The sequence below is a fragment of the Saccoglossus kowalevskii genome, chromosome 11 (assembly GCF_978046115.1).
Source record: "Saccoglossus kowalevskii chromosome 11, keSacKowa6.1, whole genome shotgun sequence".
Classification (NCBI taxonomy): domain Eukaryota; kingdom Metazoa; phylum Hemichordata; class Enteropneusta; family Harrimaniidae; genus Saccoglossus; species Saccoglossus kowalevskii.
This window is the reverse complement of record NC_140651.1, coordinates 35,757,091-35,773,836: the sequence shown is the minus strand read 5'-3', so window position 1 is coordinate 35,773,836 and position 16,746 is coordinate 35,757,091. Positions and strand designations below refer to the sequence as shown.

Below are 16,746 nucleotides of genomic sequence, written 5' to 3'. Positions count from 1 at the left end.
TTACCGATCAAAAATCCAATTCCATCAATCGCTGAGCAGCAGTAGGCCTATTTTTTTGGCCACGAGATTTGACTGATAGATAGTACACATAATATTATATTGTTATAGACTGATTTTGGGATATACACCAATGTTGCCAATACAACATTAAAGTTGACATGTATTTTCATGTATTCCCATTGTCATACACCTATATTGTCATATATATATATATTGTCACTATCAGTACCTATTTCTCATCTATTGTCACATATCCCGGGTCACGTATATCTATTTCATGTGCATATATTGTAATATACAATATTGAAGCAACCGGATTCGGATCACTCGCTGTAAACTAATATCAAATGCTACTGTCATTTTATTTTACTAATTCCCGAGATATTATGATATTCCTACAGCGTTGCACCTTAGCTACTGTCTACCACAGGATTTATACGGTGCATATCCTATGATGTATCAGCGAAGTAAACGTGACACAGTTCCTGAAACACAGAGAGACTGCACAGATCCTCAAAACCCGGTAAGATGGAAAATGTATATACTAGACCCTCATGCTAAATATGGCAACGTCTATTGTTGTCGTCACTAAGCTTCTCCATTGTCTCTATCACATGGATAATAACTCGTTCATTCCAATAAATAAAGTCTAATGCCGTCGACGAGCCGAGCGGTACCAGAAGTCGCCACGCAACCAACGCAAATTAGTTGATATTTGAAAGCATATAAAGTGTCACATTATAAAGATTCTGCATAAACACCGCCCTGTAATGCCACACGAGCTAATCACATCTTAAAGACTCGTCTTACTCTCAGCATTAAACCAATCATAGAAGCTTCCGTTGACATTATATATTATATTACATTATATAGGTTGTCATCCTAACTAATCTATGGACTTGCTATTGGGGTTTAGTCATACAACTTTTCGTTTACTGAAGACGGGAAATATCCGGCCCTTCAAATAACTCTGCGCATGGAGTAGTATTGCTTAGTACTGGGTCGTCCAATGTACTGAGGTCACCGGGGCAGCCCTAGCTCCATGTACCTTCTAAATAGAATCTGGTGACAAAGCACATGCCAAACAATGCAATGAACACTCGTTAACACATATATTGTCTATGACCATTAAAGTTATCATCACACATTGTATTACTGTTGTGTTATTTACAATTTCAATAATGTATGTACACAAATTACTTAAGACTGATATACTGCAACATACACAACAATTTATTGTGTCCTACATTTTAATTTCACGTCCATGTTATTTGCTATTCACAGGTATATCCTGACACTGTAACAGAAACAACGGAACGACTGGAAGATCTTAGAACTAAAATGGCAGCTAAAGGCATAAATGCATACATTATACCATCAGAGGACCCCCATAATGTAAGTGTCGTCATGCTTCTTTAAGCAAATATGGTAAATCACTGTGATTGTATTCGTATGCAGATTGGTAATTTCTGTAATTGTATTCGTATGCAGATTGTAAATTACTGTGATTGTATTCGTATGCAGATTGTAAATTACTGTGATTGTATTCATATGCAGATTGGTAATTTCTGTAATTGTATTCGTATGCAGATTGTAAATTACTGTGATTGTATTCGTATGCAGATTGGTAATTTCTGTAATTGTATTCGTATGCAGATTGGTAATTTCTGTAATTGTATTCGTATGCAGATTGTAAATTACTGTGATTGTATTCGTATGCAGATTGTAAATTACTGTGATTGTATTCGTATGCAGATTGTAAATTACTGTGGTTGTATTCGTATGCAGATTGTAAATTACTGTGGTTGTATTCGTATGCAGATTGTAAATTACTGTGGTTGTATTCCTATGCAGATTGTAAATTACTGTGGTTGTATTCCTATGCAGATTGTAAATTACTGTGGTTGTATTCGTATGCAGATTGTAAATTACTGTGGTTGTATTCGTATGCAGATTGTAAATTACTGTGGTTGTATTCGTATGCATATTGTAAATTACTGTGGTTGTATTCGTATGCAGATTGTAAATTACTGTGGTTGTATTCATATGCATATTGTAAATTACTGTGATTGTATTCGTATGCAGATTGTAAATTACTGTGGTTGTATTCGTATGCAGATTGTAAATTACTGTGGTTGTATTCGTATGCAGATTGTAAATTACTGTGGTTGTATTCGTATGCAGATTGTAAATTACTGTGGTTGTATTCGTATGCAGATTGTAAATTACTGTGGTTGTATTCGTATGCAGATTGTAAATTACTGTGGTTGTATTCGTATGCAGATTGTAAATTACTGTGGTTGTATTCGTATGCAGATTGCACATTACTGTGGTTGTATTCGTATGCAGATTGCACATTACTGTGGTTGTATTCGTATGCAGATTGCACATTACGGTGATTGTATTCGTATGCAGATTGCACATCACGGTGATTGTATTCATATGCAGATTGCACATTACGGTGATTGTATTCATATGCAGATTGCACATTACGGTGATTGTATTCATATGCAGATTGCACATTACGGTGATTGTATTCATATGCAGATTGCACATTACGGTGATTGTATTCATATGCAGATTGCACATTACGGTGATTGTATTCATATGCAGATTGCACATTACGGTGATTGTATTCATATGCAGATTGCACATTACGGTGATTGTATTCATATGCAGATTGCACATTACGGTGATTGTATTCATATGCAGATTGCACATTACGGTGATTGTATTCATATGCAGATTGCACATCACTGTGATGCCCATGTGGTACAATATATATATCAAACGGCTATCATGTTGTGTATAATAAAAAAATTGTGGTTTCTGTGGTGGAGATGTCATATCTCAAGTCTAGAACTTGGGCGGCATGAACAACAAAACAAAATACATGGAACTCCATGTATAGCTATAATAATGAATATGTCATACGATTTATGAACTTGCACAAAAAAGTATGAATAGATTCCTACCATACGTAAATAACGTGCATTATTTGTTTTCAGAGTGAGTATATAGCAGAGTGTCACAAACGACGTGCATGGATAACGGGGTTCACAGGATCAGCAGGTGCGTATCACTATGCATTTATATTAGAGTTTATGTAAGCGAGGAATAAGCTTCCTCTCCATCCGTGTATTAGCAGGGATATCTTCGTGACAATACACTGAGTTTTCACTGTTAGACTTGGTGGACAATAAAGAGTATTGTGGGGGAAAACTGCCACAAACAGTATAGGATCTTTAAATCTCACCAGATAGACTGTACATACATCAAGCAGTAGACGGTATACCAGTGTGCAATGTTCTAATGGTGAACACGCTTTTATTCAGTTGTACAGCAACGAGATAGAGCTAGTTCAAAAACTACATACGCTAGGACGATTTGGAACAATGCATCACTTGGAGTACAAAGGATGAAGTCTGTCTTAATTAACACTCTTTGTCAATTTAAAGACAAGGGTGGATTCACACCTTAGAATTTTAATCCTTGGCGTCAATTAATATGATTGGTTGTTTTAATTGAGCCAATCAGGGAGAACACACTTATATAAACTGATAGAAATGACTGAATACAGTTCAAAGTGTGTTGCTTTGCGTCACGAAAACGGCATAAATCTATAGAAACTCTGGCTACAACTACTCAATTTTGATAACATAACTGGAGATAATAAACACTGATAGTTACATACAACATTGAAGTAAATCTGATAAAAAGAAGCGAAGTTATGGTTAAATAGCATGAAAAATATATGTATCCACATGGTTATAACGATAAGTATGAACCAATTACAATGCACCCACTATACTCTATTTTATATCCACAACTGCTACGTTACCATCAGCACGTAATACTAGCATACCATGGTTGATATACAAACCATTGGTTTATTTGTATATTTGTATGTAAAGCAATGAGTTGCCATTTCAAATTACAGGTCTTGCCATTGTTACTGAAACCAAAGCTGCCTTATGGACTGACGGCAGATACAGTCTACAAGTTGAGCAACAATTGGATTGCAACTGGGACGTTATGCAGACAAGTAAATTCACTTATTAGTTGTAGTTTTAGAGTAAAATGACAGTAAACTATATATTTCATAAATAAGAATTGCATGTAAACACTTTTTTGTTTCTTTTCACAGGTAATGCGGACACTCCTTCTCAGTGGGACTGGTTGATTGGAAAGTTGACAGGTGGTACTGCGACCGTTCCTCACAAAGTTGGTTTTGACCCAACATTGTTGTCAATCAGTAAGCATTTACTAGATACTGGCACTAATTTGGAAACAAAGGTTTATTTTAGTTCACACACCAGTATAACAACATAGTTTATTCTGGTTTATGCAAGGTGTAACTACAATACGACGGTATTCCGGATTCCATGTTTAACAAAACAATATATATAATTGTTGAACAAATTTCGATATTAATCATTCCACATTAAGGACACATTTTTGTTTGGCGAAATTTGACTCATAGCTAGCTCTTGTATTTTACATGGGTTTCATATGAACATCAAGTAGAGTCAGTCTACCGTACTTAATGTTATGTCAAGCTTTACATGCAATAATTCAGATCATGCCAAATACATGGTAATCGTCAACTATATGCAAAACATACATACAGCTGTTAATATTACACAAATTGTTTGCAGTATTTTTAAATCTAATTGCAGTTAGCTTTCTTAATGTCAGATATGATACTATATTTATAATTCATATCCAGGTGCTTATAATAAGTATGCAGAGGCATTCATAGATGCACAGCCAGACACCTATATTGAGATGCATTCAATACCTGACGATAACCTCATTGATGGGATTTGGGCTGACAGACCAACATGTACTAATGAAAAACTCTCCATTTTAGCAATTGAATGGACGGGTGAGTGTGTAATGTATATAGAGAATCAGATTATACCAACATCATTATACATTGTTGTCATTAGACTAATCTCCGTGTATAGAGTAGAATAACCGTCCTGCACTGCGGATTATGGTTTTCAGACCCCGCAATAGCAAATATTGTGATAAATATATATCTTTTAAAATTTGGCAAAGCAAATAGCATCTTTAGGCATTACATTATGTAATTAATTATTCATGACATTCGCGTCGAACAACTAAATGACTAAAACAGAAATAAATAGCGTCACACGTTAGTAACTACCGTGGTGTTGAAATATTCTAGCACGGATTTGCGCAAGGAATAAACTTGATGGTGATTACTGTAATAGTTGTGGTTGACAATGTTATTATCGTCTATTCGCTCATATAATCTAGTTCACACACTTTGTCGTTTTACATATGAATACGTCAATTCTATTCTAATATTCGTAATTACACACACAAACGCTATTTGGTTGTATACTAGAAAAAAAAACTAAATAATGGACTTCATGTTATATAGAAAGTTTTGATAAAAGGTGAACTCAATTCTCCAATAACGAGTAATCGAAACCCTATAATCGACAGCCGTCTGAAGTCAATGCGAAGCTACTTACAAGGTTGTACCTGATTGGCTACATAGCCCTAAGAGTAAAAGATTAGACCAATCATAGAGCAGCTTATTTATTGCCAGGTTTTTTCGACGCATCAAATTGTGCCCTTTATCACAGGGAGTTGGGGATATTTGTTTTTTCTTTCTATTCTCTCAAACTCTTATCACAGAGTTCATAACAAGTTTCAAGTATAACCGTTGATATTGTACTGTTTACTACTATAAAAGTCTTGAACTATGCTATATATTGTATATCCTATTTGGAGAGAGTATATACAAGTATCCAATGTATTTAGTTATGTCATAAGTGAGCATACATCCATATTTACAGCATTTCTGTGTACAGATAACTAACAAGGAATAATACAAAAAATGTTAAATTATTGATGTACTAGTTCACGATGCTTAAGTCAAAATATAACTTTCTTAATAAGACAGCTTTAATTGATATTATTATACTTTTTCCAATTCCAAGGTCAAGAGTGGTGGGAGAAGTTAAAAATGCTTCAAGATGACTATATGACTGATACTGTTGTGGACATGATGGTTCTGCACGCCTTAGATGACACTGCATGTAAGACAATATATAAGTGAATTTACTTGTCTGCATAACGTCCCAGTTGCAATCCATCACTCTCCACTCTATTGGTTTTATTATTTGCTCACTTTGTATCATTAAAATTAATGATTATGCAAGATTACAGTAAATGATGACAATAACATAGCATAATACAATTCTCGTATCTTCAATCGCACTAGAATGTTTCAATAACTAACAGTGTACACACCAGTTCAGAAAAGCATTCACTTCCACCGACTGTGTTAAACAGAAGTTACATTAGTGATACTTTCTAGTTCACACTGGTTTTCAACGGTTAACTAGATAAATAGAATACTATTTTACCACTGTATCAGAACCATTTATGACACTATGTAGGTGTAACCACGTACATAAACGTCAACGACTAAATTATTTGTTTTCCCTTGTTTCAGGGCTTTTCAACTTGCGGGGTGAGGATATACCATATAACCCTGTATTCTTCGCGTATACAATTATAACCATGAACAAAACATAGTAAGTGTATTTATATGTACCGTAAGATTTTGCAATTTGCGATTCATTGCAACAAAACTGATTCTTTGCGTGCATTAATATCATGAATTTGATTTACAATAAATTCCAATAATGCATTATTATATATTCCAGTCTATACATCAAAAACCCCAGTACGCTGCTGGAAGACGATATAAATAGCCATCTTCTACAAACCACTGGTTGCACTGATCCTTCTCAAAATTACAAATGTTTAGAGATATTGGAATATAGTAACTTCTTGGGTGAGCTTAACACCAAGGCAGCCAATAATAACAAAGTGTGGATTAGCCCTTCAGCAAGTTATGGTATCTATGACAACGTAGATAAGGTACATCATTAATCGTTACATTCACATTTGGTCGATACCTACTGTGTGTTCATTGTTACGGTAGTCTTTAGTCACAAGGCTAAAATACTGGTTACAATATACACTACTGAGCTTACAGTGTTCATTGTTACTGCAGTCGTTAGTCACAAGGCTAAAATACTGGTTACAATATACACTACTGAGCTTACTGTGTGTTCATTGTTACTTGTAGTCTTTAGTCACAAGGCTAAAATACTGGTTACAATATACACTACTGAGCTTACTGTATGTTCATTGTTACTGTAGTCTTTAGTGACAAGGCTAAAATACTGGTTACAATATACACTACTGAGCTTACTGTGTGTTCATTGTTACTGTAATCTTTAGTGACAAGGCTAAAATACTGGTTACAATATACACTACTGAGCTTACTGTGTGTTCATTGTTACTTGTAGTCTTTAGTGACAAAGCTAAAATACTGGTTACAATATACACTACTGAGCTTACTGTGTGTTCATTGTTACTTGTAGTCTTTAGTGACAAGGCTAAAATACTGGCTACAATATACACTACTGAGATTACTGTGTGTTCATTGTTACTGTAGGCATTAGTCACAAGGCTAAAATACTGGTTACAATATACACTACTGAGCTTACTGTATGTTCATTGTTACTGTAGTCTTTAGTCACAAGGCTAAAATACTGGTTACAAGATAAACTACTGAGCTTACTGTGTGTTCATTGTTACTTGTAGTCTTTAGTGACAAGGCTAAAATACTGGTTACAATATACACTACTGAGATTACTGTGTGTTCATTGTTACAGTAGTCTTTAGCGACAAGGCTAAAATACTGGCTACAATATACACTACTGAGCTTACTGTGTGTTCATTGTTACTGTAGGCATTAGTCACAAGGCTAAAATACTGGTTACAATATACACTACTGAGCTTACAGTATGTTCATTGTTACTGTAGTCTTTAGTGACAAGGCTAAAATACTGGTTACAATATACACTACTGAGATTACTGTGTTCATTGTTAATGTAGTCTTTAGTGACAAGGCTAAAATACTGGTTACAATATACACTGAGCTTACTGTGTGTTCATTGTTACTGTAGTCTTTGGTCACAAGGCTAAAATACTGGTTACAATATACACTACTGAGCTTACTGTGTGTTCATTGTTACTGTAGTCTTTGGTCACAAGGCTAAAATACTGGTTACAATATACACTACTGAGCTTACTGTGTGTTCATTGTTACTGTAGTCTTTAGTGACAAGGCTAAAATACACACTACTGAGCTTATTGTGTGTTCATTGTTACTGTAGTCTTTTGTCACAAGGCTCAACTACTGGTTACTATATACACTACTGAGCTTACTGTGTGTTCATTGTTACTGTAGTCGTTAGTGACAAGGCTAAAATACTGGCTACAATATACACTACTGAGCTTATTGTGTGTTCATTGTTACTATAGTCTTTAGTCACAAGGCTAAAATACTGGTTACAAAATATACTACTGAGCTTACTGTGTGTTCATTGTTACTGTAGTCGTTAGTGACAAGGCTAAAATACTGGTTACAATATACACTACTGAGATTACTGCGTGTTCATTGTTACTGTAGTCTTTAGTGACAAGGCTAAAATACTGGTTACAATATACACTAATGAGATTACTGTGCTCATTGTTACTGTAGTCTTTAGTGACAAGGCTAAAATACTGGTTACAATATACACTACTGAGCTTACTGTGTGTTCATTGTTACTGTAGTCTTTGGTCACAAGGCTAAAATACTGGTTACAATATACACTACTGAGCTTACTGTGTGTTCATTGTTACTGTAGTCTTTAGTGACAAGGCTAAAATACACACTACTGAGCTTATTGTGTGTTCATTGTTACTATAGTCTTTAGTCACAAGGCTAAAATACTGGTTACAAAATATACTACTGAGCTTACTGTGTGTTCATTGTTACTGTAGTCGTTAGTGACAAGGCTAAAATACTGGTTACAATATACACTACTGAGATTACTGCGTGTTCATTGTTACTGTAGTCTTTAGTGACAAGGCTAAAATACTGGTTACAATATACACTAATGAGATTACTGTGCTCATTGTTACTGTAGTCTTTAGTGACAAGGCTAAAATACTGGTTACAATATACACTACTGAGCTTACTGTGTGTTCATTGTTACTGTAGTCTTTGGTCACAAGGCTAAAATACTGGTTACAATATACACTACTGAGCTTACTGTGTGTTCATTGTTACTGTTGTCTTTAGTGACAAGGCTAAAATACTGGCTACAATATACACTACTGAGCTTATTGTGTGTTCATTGTTACTGTAGTCTTTAGTCACAAGGCTAAAATACTGGCTACAATATACACTACTGAGCTTATTGTGTGTTCATTGTTACTGTAGTCTTTTGTCACAAGGCTCAACTACTGGTTACTATATACACTACTGAGCTTACTGTGTGTTCATTGTTACTGTAGTCGTTAGTGACAAGGCTAAAATACTGGCTACAATATACACTACTGAGCTTATTGTGTGTTCATTGTTACTATAGTCTTTAGTCACAAGGCTAAAATACTGGTTACAAAATATACTACTGAGCTTACTGTGTGTTCATTGTTACTGTAGTCGTTAGTGACAAGGCGAAAATACTGGTTACAATATACACTACTGAGATTACTGCGTGTTCATTGTTACTGTAGTCTTTAGTGACAAGGCTAAAATACTGGTTACAATATACACTACTGAGCTTACTGTGTGTTCATTGTTACTGTAGTCTTTAGTGACAAGGCTAAAATACTGGTTACAATATACACTACTGAGATTACTGTGTGTTCATTGTTACTGTAGTCTTTAGTGACAAGGCTAAAATACTGGTTACAATATATACACTACTGAGATTACTGTGTGTTCATTGTTACTGTAGTCTTTAGTGACAAGGCTAAAATACTGGTTACAATATATACACTACTGAGATTACTGTGTGTTCATTGTTACTGTAGTCTTTAGTGACAAGGCTAAAATACTGGTTACAATATATACACTACTGAGATTACTGTGTGTTCATTGTTACAGTAGTCGTTAGTCACAAGGCTAAAATACTGGTTACAATATACACTACTGAGCTTATTGTGTGTTCATTGTTACTGTAGTCTTTAGTCACAAGGCTAAAATACTGGCTACAATATACACTACTGAGCTTATTGTGTGTTCATTGTTACTGTAGTCTTTTGTCACAAGGCTCAACTACTGGTTACTATATACACTACTGAGCTTACTGTGTGTTCATTGTTACTGTAGTCGTTAGTGACAAGGCTAAAATACTGGCTACAATATACACTACTGAGCTTATTGTGTGTTCATTGTTACTATAGTCTTTAGTCACAAGGCTAAAATACTGGTTACAAAATATACTACTGAGCTTACTGTGTGTTCATTGTTACTGTAGTCGTTAGTGACAAGGCTAAAATACTGGATACAATATACACTACTGAGATTACTGCGTGTTCATTGTTACTGTAGTCTTTAGTGACAAGGCTAAAATACTGGTTACAATATACACTACTGAGCTTACTGTGTGTTCATTGTTACTGTAGTCTTTAGTGACAAGGCTAAAATACTGGTTACAATATACACTACTGAGATTACTGTGTGTTCATTGTTACTGTAGTCTTTAGTGACAAGGCTAAAATACTGGTTACAATATATACACTACTGAGATTACTGTGTGTTCATTGTTACTGTAGTCTTTAGTGACAAGGCTAAAATACTGGTTACAATATATACACTACTGAGATTACTGTGTGTTCATTGTTACAGTAGTCTTTAGTTACAAGGCTAAAATACTGGTTACAATATACACTACTGAGCTTACTGTGTGTTCATTATTACTGTAGTCTTTAGTCACAAGGCTAAAATACTGTTTACAATATAGACTACTGAACTTGCTGTGTGTTCATTGTTACTGTAGTCGTTAGTGACAAGGCTAAAATACTGGTTACAATATACACTACTGAGCTTACAGTGTTCATTGTTAATGTAGTCTTTGGTCACAAGGCTAAAATACTGGTTACAATATACATTACTGAGCTTACTGTATGTTCATTGTTACTGTAGTCGTTAGTCACAAGGCTAAAATACTGGTTACAATATACACTACTGAGCTTACTGTGTGTTCATTGTTACTGTAATCTTTAGTGACAAGGCTAAAATACTGGTTACAATATACACTGCTGAGCTTACTGTGTGTTCATTGTTACTTGTAGTCTTTAGTGACAAGGCTAAAATACTGGTTACAATATACACTACTGAGCTTACTGTGTTCATTGTTACTGTAGTCGTTAGTGACAAGGCTAAAATACTGGCTACAATATACACTACTGAGCTTATTGTGTGTTCATTGTTACTATAGTCTTTAGTCACAAGGCTAAAATACTGGTTACAAAATATACTACTGAGCTTACTGTGTGTTCATTGTTACTGTAGTCGTTAGTGACAAGGCTAAAATACTGGTTACAATATACACTACTGAGATTACTGCGTGTTCATTGTTACTGTAGTCTTTAGTGACAAGGCTAAAATACTGGTTACAATATACACTACTGAGCTTACTGTGTGTTCATTGTTACTGTAGTCTTTAGTGACAAGGCTAAAATACTGGTTACAATATACACTACTGAGATTACTGTGTGTTCATTGTTACTGTAGTCTTTAGTGACAAGGCTAAAATACTGGTTACAATATATACACTACTGAGATTACTGTGTGTTCATTGTTACTGTAGTCTTTAGTGACAAGGCTAAAATACTGGTTACAATATATACACTACTGAGATTACTGTGTGTTCATTGTTACAGTAGTCTTTAGTCACAAGGCTAAAATACTGGTTACAATATACACTACTGAGCTTACTGTGTGTTCATTATTACTGTAGTCTTTAGTCACAAGGCTAAAATACTGGTTACAATATAGACTACTGAACTTGCTGTGTGTTCATTGTTACTGTAGTCGTTAGTGACAAGGCTAAAATACTGGTTACAATATACACTACTGAGCTTACTGTGTTCATTGTTAATGTAGTCTTTGGTCACAAGGCTAAAATACTGGTTACAATATACATTACTGAGCTTACTGTATGTTCATTGTTACTGTAGTCGTTAGTGACAAGGCTAAAATACTGGTTACAATATACACTACTGAGCTTACTGTGTGTTCATTGTTACTTGTAGTCTTTAGTGACAAGGCTAAAATACTGGTTACAATACACACTACTGAGATTACTGTGTTCATTGTTACTGTAGTCTTTAGTGACAAGGCTAAAATACTGGTTACAATATACACTACTGAGCTTACTGTGTGTTCATTGTTACTTGTAGTCTTTAGTGACAAGGCTAAAATACTGGTTACAATATACACTACTGAGCTTACTGTGTTCATTGTTACTGTAGTCGTTAGTCACAAGGCTAAAATACTGGTTACAATATACACTACTGAGATTACTGTGTTCATTGTTACTGTAGGCATTAGTCACAAGGCTAAAATACTGGTTACAATATACACTACTGAGCTTACAGTATGTTCATTGTTACAGTAGTGGTTAGTCACAGGGCTAAAATACTGGTTACAATATACACTACTGAGCTTACTGTGTGTTCATTGTTACTGTAGTCTTTTGTCACAAGGCTCAACTACTGGTTACTATATACACTACTGAGCTTACTGTGTGTTCATTGTTACTGTAGTCGTTAGTGGCAAGGCTAAAATACTGGATACAATATACACTATTGAGCTTATTGTGTGTTCATTGTTACTATAGTCTTTAGTCACAAGGCTAAAATACTGGTTACAAAATATACTACTGAGCTTACTGTGTGTTCATTGTTACTGTAGTCGTTAGTGACAAGGCTAAAATACTGGTTACAAAATATACTACTGAGCTTACTGTGTGTTCATTGTTACTGTAGTCGTTAGTGACAAGGCTGAAATACTGGTTACAATATACACTACTGAGCTTACTGTGTGTTCATTGTTACTTGTTGTCTTTAGTGACAAGGCTAAAATACTGGTTACATTATACACTACTGAGCTTACGGTATGTTCATTGTTGCTGTAGTCTTTAGTGACAAGGATAAAATACTGGTTACAATATACACTACTGAGCTTACTGTGTGTTCATTGTTACTGTAGTCTTTGGTCACAAGGCTAAAAGACTGGTTACAATATACACTACTGAGATTACTGTGTGTTCATTGTTACTGTAGTCTTTAGTGACAAGGCTAAAATACTGGTTACAATATACACTACTGAGATTACTGTGTGTTCATTGTTACTGTAGTCTTTATTCACAAGGCTAAAATACTGGTTACAATATACACAACTGAGCTTACAGTGTGTTCATTGTTACTGTAGTCGTTAGTGACAAGGCTAAAATACTGGTTACAATATACACTACTAAGCTTACTGTGTTCATTGTTAGTGTAGTCTTTAGTGACAAGGCTAAAATACTGGTTACAATATTCGCTACTGAGCTTATTGTGTTTTCATTGTTACTGTAGTCTTTGGTCTCAAGAATAAAATACCGGTTACAATATACACTACTGAGCTTACTGTGTTCATTGTTAATGTAGTCTTTGGTCACAAGGCTAAATTACTGGTTACAATATACATTACTGAGCTTGCTGTGTGTTCATTGTTACTGTAGTCTTTAGCGACAAGGCTCAACTGGTGGTTACAATATACACTACTGAGCTTACTGTGTGTTCATTGTTACTGTAGTCGTTAGTGACAAGGCTAAACTACTGGTTACAATATACATTACTGAGCTTACTGTGTGTTCATTGTTTCTGCTGTCTTTAGCGTCAAGGCTAAACTGCTGGTTACAATATACACTACTGAGCTTACTGTATGTTCATTGTTACTGTAGATTTAGTGACAAGGCAACAATACTGGTTACAATATACACTACTGAGCTTACTGTGTGTTCATTGTTACTGTAGTCTTTGGTCAAAAGGCTAAACTACTGGTTACAATATACACTACTGAGCTTACTGTGTGTTCATTGTTACTGTAGTCTAAAATACTGGCTACAATATACACTACTGAGCTTATTGTGTGTTCATTGTTACTGTAGGCATTAGTCACAAGGCTAAAATACACACTACTGAGCTTATTGTGTGTTCATTGTTACTGTCGTCGTTAGTTACAAGGCTAAAATACTGGCTACAATATACACTACTGAGCTTATTGTGTATTCATTGTTACTGTCGTCGTTAGTTACAAGGCTAAAATACTGGCTACAATATACACTACTGAGCTTATTGTGTGTTCATTGTTACTGTAGGCATTAGTCACAAGGCTAAAATACACACTACTGAGCTTATTGTGTGTTCATTGTTACTGTAGGCATTAGTCACAAGGGTAAAATACACACTACTGAGCTTATTGTGTGATCATTGTTACTGTAGTCTTTAGTCACAAGGCTAAAATACTGGCTACAATATACACTACTGAGCTTACTGTGTGTTCATTGTTACAGTAGGCATGAGTCACAAGGCTAAAATACTGGTTACAATATACATTACTGAGCTTTCTGTGTGTTCATTGTTACTGCTGTCTTTAGCGTCAAGGCTAAACTGGTGGTTACAATATACACTACTGAGCTTACTGTATGTTCATTGTTACTGTAGTCGTTAGTGACAAGACTAAAATACTGGTTACAATATACACTACTGAGCTTACTGCGTGTTCATTGCTACTGTAGATTTAGTGACAAGGCTAAACTACTTGTTGCAATATACATTACTGAGCTTACTGTGTGTTCATTGTTACTGCTGTCTTTAGCGTCAAGGCTAAACTGCTAGTTACAATATACACTACTGAGCTTACTGTAGCTTTTCGTGACAAGTCTAAAATACTGGTTACAGTATACACTACCGAGCTTACTGTGTTCATTGTTACTGTAGTTTTTAGTGACAAGGCTAAAATACTGGTTACATTATACACTACTGAGCTTACGGTATGTTCATTGTTGCTGTAGTCTTTAGTGACAAGGATAAAATACTGGTTACAATATACACTACTGAGCTTACTGTGTGTTCATTGTTACTGTAGTCTTTGGTCACAAGGCTAAAAGACTGGTTACAATATACACTACTGAGATTACTGTGTGTTCATTGTTACTGTAGTCTTTAGTGACAAGGCTAAAATACTGGTTACAATATACACTACTGAGATTACTGTGTGTTCATTGTTACTGTAGTCTTTATTCACAAGGCTAAAATACTGGTTACAATATACACAACTGAGCTTACAGTGTGTTCATTATTACTGTAGTCTTTAGTGACAAGGCTAAAATACTGGTTACAATATACACTACTAAGCTTACTATGTTCATTGTTACTGTAGTCTTTAGTGACAAGGCTAAAATACTGGTTACAATATTCGCTACTGAGCTTATTGTGTTTTCATTGTTACTGTAGTCTTTGGTCTCAAGAATAAAATACCGGTTACAATATACACTACTGAGCTTACTGTGTTCATTGTTAATGTAGTCTTTGATCACAAGGCTAAATTACTGGTTACAATATACATTACTGAGCTTGCTGTGTGTTCATTGTTACTGTAGTCTTTAGCGACAAGGCTAAACTGGTGGTTACAATATAGAATACTGAGCTTACTGTGTGTTCATTGTTACTGTAGTCGTTAGTGACAAGGCTAAACTACTGGTTACAATATACATTACTGAGCTTACTGTAGTCTTTAGTGACAAGGCTAAAATACTGGTTACAGTATACACTACTGAGTTTACTGTGTGTTCATTATTACTGTAGTCGTTAGTTACAAGGCTAAAATACTGGTTACAATATACACTACTGAGCTTACTGTGTTCATTGTTACTGTAGTCTTTAGTGACAAGGCTAAAATACTGGTTACATTATACACTACTGAGCTTACTGTGTGTTCATTGTTACTGTAGTCTTTGGTCAAAAGGCTAAACTACTGGTTACGATATACACTACTGAGCTTACTGTGTGTTTATTGTTACTGTAGTCTAAAATACCGGCTACAATATACACTACTGAGCTTATTGTGTGTTCATTGTTAATGTAGGCATTAGTCACAAGGGTAAAATACACACTACTGAGCTTATTGTGTGTTCATTGTTACTGTCGTCGTTAGTTACAAGGCTAAAATACTGGCTACAATATACACTACTGAGCTTATTGTGTGTTCATTGTTACTGTAGGCATTAGTCACAAGGCTAAAATACACACTACTGAGCTTATTGTGTGTTCATTGTTACTGTCTTCGTTAGTTACAAGGCTAAAATACTGGCTACAATACACACTACTGAGCTTATTGTGTGTTCATTGTTACTGTAGGCATTAGTCACAAGGGTAAAATACACACTACTGAGCTTATTGTGTGTTCATTGTTACTGTAGGCATTAGTCACAAGGGTAAAATACACACTACTGAGCTTATTGTGTGATCATTGTTACTGTAGTCTTTAGTCACAAGGCTAAAATACTGGCTACAATATACACTACTGAGCTTACTGTGTGTTCATTGTTACAGTAGGCATGAGTCACAAGGCTAAAATACTGGTTACAATATACACTACTGAGCTTTCTGTGTGTTCATTGTTACTTGTAGTCTTTAGTCACAAGGCTAAAATACTGGTTACAATATACACTACTGAGCTTACTGTGTGTTCATTGTTACTGCTGTCTTTAGCGTCAAGGCTAAACTGGTGGTTACAATATACACTACTGAGCTTACTGTATGTTCATTGTTACTGTAGTCGTTAGTGACAAGACTAAAATA

At 35.1% G+C, this 16,746-nt stretch overlaps 1 protein-coding gene across 1 annotated transcript in view; it reads left to right on the top strand.

Annotated features, from left to right (window-relative positions):
- Positions 1–454: 454 nt before the first annotated feature.
- Positions 455–16,746, top strand: part of LOC102806758 (xaa-Pro aminopeptidase 1-like) — a 129,522-nt gene continuing 113,230 nt past the window's right edge. Inside the window, exons 1-9 of the mRNA XM_085505354.1 lie at positions 455–523; positions 1,285–1,395; positions 3,009–3,072; positions 3,941–4,045; positions 4,148–4,255; positions 4,730–4,888; positions 5,979–6,077; positions 6,497–6,578; positions 6,711–6,927. Coding sequence (XP_085361480.1) covers positions 455–523; positions 1,285–1,395; positions 3,009–3,072; positions 3,941–4,045; positions 4,148–4,255; positions 4,730–4,888; positions 5,979–6,077; positions 6,497–6,578; positions 6,711–6,927 — 1,014 coding nt within the window. The remainder of the gene's footprint in view (positions 524–1,284; positions 1,396–3,008; positions 3,073–3,940; positions 4,046–4,147; positions 4,256–4,729; positions 4,889–5,978; positions 6,078–6,496; positions 6,579–6,710; positions 6,928–16,746) is intronic.